This window comes from Dichomitus squalens (genome assembly GCF_000275845.1).
Source record: "Dichomitus squalens LYAD-421 SS1 unplaced genomic scaffold DICSQscaffold_25, whole genome shotgun sequence".
Taxonomy (NCBI): Eukaryota; Fungi; Basidiomycota; class Agaricomycetes; order Polyporales; family Polyporaceae; genus Dichomitus; species Dichomitus squalens.
This window is the reverse complement of record NW_006766907.1, coordinates 113,824-119,681: the sequence shown is the minus strand read 5'-3', so window position 1 is coordinate 119,681 and position 5,858 is coordinate 113,824. Positions and strand designations below refer to the sequence as shown.

The 5,858-nt window shown below is 58.3% G+C and overlaps 2 protein-coding genes across 2 annotated transcripts; one reads left to right on the top strand and one right to left on the bottom strand.

Moving 5' to 3' along the window:
* Nucleotides 1–493: 493 nt before the first annotated feature.
* On the top strand, nucleotides 494–1,122 carry DICSQDRAFT_171711 (uncharacterized protein; the record flags this gene model as incomplete). Its single annotated transcript, XM_007367394.1, has 3 exons — nucleotides 494–632; nucleotides 685–899; nucleotides 967–1,122. The coding sequence occupies 3 exons, from the start codon at nucleotides 494–496 to the stop codon at nucleotides 1,120–1,122; spliced, it is 510 nt and encodes a 169-aa protein (XP_007367456.1).
* A 692-nt stretch (nucleotides 1,123–1,814) lies between these two features.
* Nucleotides 1,815–4,556, bottom strand: DICSQDRAFT_88812 (uncharacterized protein). The gene is made up of 4 exons (XM_007367393.1): nucleotides 4,497–4,556; nucleotides 3,467–4,376; nucleotides 2,862–3,033; nucleotides 1,815–2,778 (listed from the first exon to the last, which is right to left on the bottom strand). Exons 2-4 carry the CDS (start codon nucleotides 4,196–4,198, stop codon nucleotides 2,366–2,368), a joined length of 1,317 nt encoding a protein of 438 aa, XP_007367455.1. The 5' UTR covers nucleotides 4,199–4,376; nucleotides 4,497–4,556; the 3' UTR covers nucleotides 1,815–2,365.
* Between the last annotated feature and the right edge of the window lie 1,302 nt (nucleotides 4,557–5,858).

Sequence of the window (5,858 nt, the reverse complement as noted above, 5' to 3'; positions counted from 1 at the left end):
CTCATATCTGTCACGCCGTCGTGCAATGCGAAGACTTTTGCTTTCAACTGGAAGAGTACTAAGACGTTGCCGTCCGGTGTGTACCTCCGCTACGACTTCACCATAGACGGATCATCCGCTGGCGCACAGTGGAGTTATCAATGGGAAAAACCGGGCTCCAGGTGGGGCGTGCGTACAGGTCCAACTCTAAGACGGCCTTTCACATTCGCTCCACTCACGACGACAGGTAAGTTCGCTGATAGATCGTGCGGCCTTGAGACATGCCTGAGATGGCCTACACCACGGCAGATGACGATGCTGTATGCAACGATACGGAGGCCATGGATCTGGGAACCATACAAGTGCGAGTATGGCGCGGCCGAAGCAAGCCCATCGCAGACCCTACAGGCTCAGCAGAATATATTGCATTCACTCCTACAAGTATAGTCCATGAACGATCAAAGAAAGCGGGTGTACACTGCGTGACGTGCGCCCGCTACGCTTGAGCCTCATAATGATCGACTTACTCAGGATATCCGGCAGGCTTGGGTCAGGTACCGAGGTGGAGCCACGAGGAGCGCGGTGGACGTCAGAAATCCTCAATCGTGAGGACGGGCCGATCGCTACGTTCATATTCCGCTATAGGCCGCTTGGTGAGATGTCATGAGTATAACCTATAGGGCGTTCTCGTTCATGTCATATAAGGGCTCTTACAAGCACAGGGTATCGCGCCCCTTCCGGAGCAACCAGTGGAGTCGTCAAAACGTCTCCGTCAAGCGGATTCGCCTCTACCTGGTCCCCCCACGCAAGCGAAGCGTCCACGCACTGGATCCCCCATTCCCGTGATGACAGGAAACGCAGACGTCAAACCCGACATTTCAGAGCTCTCTGACGGCGACGATGATTTGGATGCTTTGAACGTGAGTGCCAACGGCTTTAACCTGCCTATCCAACGTCTCCCGCCAATTCATGCACTTCCCAACACAGACCCAGCTGTCACAAATCCAGGATCGTATCAACCGTGCGAAGGCAAAGAAGGGGCGTAGCTCCCCCGCAGCCACCAAAGTCAAGAAGGAGGAGCCTAAGACGTCTGCTCGCGATGCCCTCGACGGAGACGTGATCGATCTGACCATGAGCGACTGAGCTCGCACCATCCACGCGGCGCTGCTCTTGTGATGCGCTGCACCGTCCTATCGCACTCCCTACATATTACGATAGAGATACTGCTCAAACCTTTACTGTCGGCTGGGACCCTCCCGTGAGGCGAGCAGTATGTTTGCCATACTACCGTACAGCGCATGATATGCATTCTCGCGTAGCCCAATGCGAGCCCAACAGCAAAGACGCTGATCCTGTCAACGCTCAGGTCTGTCTGCGTCAGGGTAAGAATTGTCAGCGCGTCTTCAATTCCGGCGGTCGACCATGAACAGCGTACCGAATTCAAACATGCGGACATCGTACTACTTACCCAGTCCCCCCACTGCGTGCCATCCCGCGTGCCCGGCACCACCGGCCGGAGTGATCGCCCTCGGCACCCCGCATTCTACGGCCACGGCCACTTTGATCCTCCACCACGCGAACGGACCCACAACGTTCAACCCTAGATCAAGCAATGTGTGGACCGGGATGACGAGAGGAGCTCCCTCGGCACCGACGGATGACCTAAGAACGCAGCAGGAGTGGTTATCCCTCGAGCGACAGCGGCTGGAGGGACCGCGCTGGCAGGCGTACGGGGGTCGGCATTCGATTCCCGCCGACGGGCGGCATCACCGACGATTCACCATCAGCCGCACGAACGCGATGAGATGCAGATATGGACGGCCGATATGGATGGAGATGAAGAAGGTAGGTGGAGCTGGCGAAGGGAGCTCATACGACTTTTGCATAGACTACTCCGGTTACAAAGTGCGCGGTACAGTAAAAGTGTAATGTAGCAATAAATTATTGAGTGAAAGACGTCTTCCCCGAAAGCAAAGAAAAGGCACACTGTGCGTGTGTCCGCGTGTCAGCGGGCTGCATAGCACAAGAGCACACACGGACACCCCGGGAGGGCGGAAGGGAGGAGAGGGCGGCTATATGCATTGCTCTGTCCACGGGCGCCGCGGCTATAAGTGTAAGAAAGAACGAGACCCGATATGAAGTTGAAGCCGAAACCCAGACAAAAATAGGTGCAAATGCAAAGAGTAAAGTTCATAGGGCGCGTGCACGCGCCACGTCTTCGAGCCGACAAGTGGCAGATGGCAGGCACAGACAAATGTTTGTCTGCCAGGCCGTGCGAGCGGGGGCGTAAGGGGCGTGACACAGGGGCATGGCAGGGCGTGGGCATCAAAAGCAAGGCAACGCAGATGGCATGTCCGCGACTTTGCGATGAGACATGCGACCGCAACTACAGCATCAGCAGCGCAGCGCCCACAACCGCGCCCGCGCCCGCGGCCCACCCCAGCGCCCTCTCCCCCGCCCCTGCCCCCGCCAGCGCCGACGCCCCATTGCCCGTCGTCGTGTTGATCTCGGCCACGAAGCTCGCTCCGCATGCGTTGTTGATGGTGGCCGCCGCGGGCCCGTACGTGCTCTTCAGCCGCGTCACGTTCGCGCCGTCCTGGTCGAACGTCCCCATCAGGTTCTTGACGCACGTCGTGCAGCTCGGCACGGTGTTGTTCGGGAGCGCGAGGCCAAGCGGGAGCTCGTACAGGTAGAGGTCGGCAGGGTGCGTCGACTGCGCGGCCTCGACGTAGCAGTACGTGTCCGTCTGCGCGTTCACCTGGCACGCGGCCTCGCGCATCACGCTGTACGCAGAAAGACCTGATTGCCTCACGCACGTCAGCATCCGCCGCATATCCCATACGCGAAGGATTTGAAAGGGGGGAGGGGAGGGGGGAACGCACCTGCTACGGCGTCGGTGACCAGCGCGTTGTTCGCCGCGATGTCCTGCTTGCACGCGGACTGGATGTTGTCCGCGAACCACTGCATGTTGCCCGCGCACTGCTCCGCGCTGAGATCCGTGTTGCACGTCCCCCAGATGATCACGTTCAGCTGTGAGATATTCCGCTGGCTCTGCTTGAATCGTAGGCGGCATGTCAGTGACGCGTCGCTCGCTCGCATCTCCCAAACCCAGAGGTACCCCCGCGGGAGAGCTGGAGACCGCGAGCCTGGGCCGGCCCCTCCTTGTCTTTCGTCTGCATGCGGACGGGGCTGATCTCACGGTATTCGATGACCTCGGCTAAAAATAATTACGGAAGAAAGATCGAAGCCAGGTCATCCGACACGCCCCAAGGCGTAACAACGCCCCGCGCATGCCGGCTCGCGCTCTCCAGCTCTCCCCACCAAGAAACAAGTGAAAGCAGTCTACGGTCCACAGTCCACAGTCCGAAGCCAAGCGGCACTAACAGGAGCGGCAGAAATGCAGTACAATGCAGTACACGAACCCCGGTATCACGGGCATACCAGCAAGGGATATGAGAAGAGACGGGCGGAGATCGAATGGACTCACTGTGATGAACGCGTTCGAGTCGCTGGCGAGCAGCGAGAACGGCCGGCACTTGAGGAACGCGGGGGTCTGCGTCATGTTCGTCATGAAGTTCTCGCATGCGACCGTCTGGAAGTTCGTGTTGAACGTCGAATCGAAGGCCTGGGGGAAGGGCGTGGGCAGCACGGGCGGCGCGGAGGGGACCTTCGTGTTGCCGGAGTCCACCTGTGTCGGGACGGCGCTCGCCGAGGGCGCGAGCGAGAGGGACGAGCCCGTCGGCTTGGAGTTTGCAATCGTGGTCGCGAAGCCTGTGGTGTCAGGAACGGGCTCTGGTGCGGCATGGCGCTTGTGGGGCGTCCAGTCCTGCAAGGTCGACCATGTCGCTGGATGCGAGGACGACAGTGCGTCGAAGGCGGCGGGGTGGGTGAGGTATCGCGTAGAAAGCGCGATAAAGACAAGAACCAAAGGGACACAGACTACTGTCCATCGTATCCTCCGTGCTGTGCGCTTCTTCTGCAGGAGCGCGTACGAGTACGGGTCCAAGTAGGGGTCCTCCTTCGGCGACAGAGGGGTCTCATGTGCCGGATGCGGTTGCTGCGAGTCCACGGAGGACCTTCTGGAGCTGCCTGCGGAGGGACTTAGGAAAGGATCGTCGGCGACATCAAGCTTGAGCAGTCGTTCTGATGAACATGTTCTCGCAGGGCCAGAGGTAGATAGAGGGCGACGAGGATCGGGGGAAGGCGGAGGCGTGAACATGAGTCGGAGCAGGCGCAGCGAGGAAAGAGCGGAGGGGTATCGTGAAAGAAGGAGCGTGAGGAGTAAAGAACGACAGATGCGGGGCTGAGGAGGGAGGGTCTTGGACCTCTGGGAAGGAGATGTGCGCGCGGGCGCTGGAAGGGCTTTGGAGGGACGCGGCGCTTTCTACGCGGCGATGCTGTTTCAATCGGAACAGGTGTTTTATTAGAAATTGCGAGAAGGGGCCTAGACTGTGACAGATCGCGATGGGACCGCGGATGGAGATGCGGTCGGTCTCAGCGGAGAGAAGCGCACTCACCTCGAGCTGTGTGGGTCTTCGGTCAGGCTGTAGAGGCCTTGAAGGACGCAGGCATCAGCGCTGGCTGGATGAGGTGGCAGACAAGGTGAGTGGCATGCTGACGGGAAGCAGTCATTGCAGAGAAAGCATGCCAGGCACGCTGGCCTCCAATAGGCGATCCGCCCTGGTCCAGGCCCTGCAAACGCCCGGAGGTCAGTCGTGGGAGTTCGGGTCTGAACTGTGTGAGATCCCGATCGCTGATCCTCCCCCCGGCTAGCCAATCCGAGCACGGCGCTCGCATTTCCTTGCTCTCGGCGACATCTGAGGTTCAGAGACAGACGGCAGATGTCACTACGTACCATGTCTCTTGTCTTTAGACGCCACCTCCATGCTCAAGGCTCTTCATCGAACGATTCATGAACGCTGACTCCAAGTATCATTAGCTTCAGAAGGTCTTTCGACACCTACTTAGTTACCCAGCTATGGTGTCTGTGGTTGCATGGAAAGCACGTCTGCCAGGTCGGCGGGCCTGATAAATCAATGTCAGCGGCGTGATATTCCCAAACTGCCACATATTTCAGCCCGGCGCCACCGCCAGACCAGTGCTACGTGCCTTAGTAGGTCGGAATGCAACCCCCGACTGTGGGTAGCGTAACGCGCTATGCCGAAGACGGACTCCGAAAGAGCTGCGGTGCCCTGTACTTAAGCTATGTCGCTCGGAACCTGAGGAAGGTCAACCCCGACTCCGCCAAGTACGCCCCTGATACTACTAGATGGATGTTGCATGGTGAGCGGATGGGCGAAGCAGCTGTAGAAGACAGGCTGCTTTCGAAGCACCGGTGCAACAACCTAGCGTGGTCGGGTGTGGTTGTTGAACCCGGGGGGCGAAGGCCTCTCCCACGGGTGGCAACGACAGCGGATAGCCTGCAACTCACCTAGAAGGGTTGTTGGTTGTAAGAGGCTTGTTAGAGCGATGAGAGGAGATGTTCGAGTGAACTGAACTGTAGATTGGGGGTACAGAGGTCCCCTATATATACTACTGTACATCTGTGGCTACGTAGTACTATACAGTACATTCCCAGGATGCACAGTCGCACAGAGAAGTAGTGCGTACACAGCGAAGCTGTGTGTGTACCACATGAGTAGTACAGCCTCGGTTATTGCAGTAACCGGCTGTGCCGTTCCATATCTTGTGACGGCTGTGTTAGGCAAGCTGTGTAAACCAGCGCCTGTTCAACACTCCCCCTCGCTAAGTATCCGAATGGTTACGCAAGCGTAGCAGGCGCTTTAAGCAGCTCTGGACTTTGGGAAGCGGAGACCAAGTTGTGAGCGAAATTTCAAGAACTTCACCACACCAAGGTTCTTGGTAAAGATGTCCGCAGG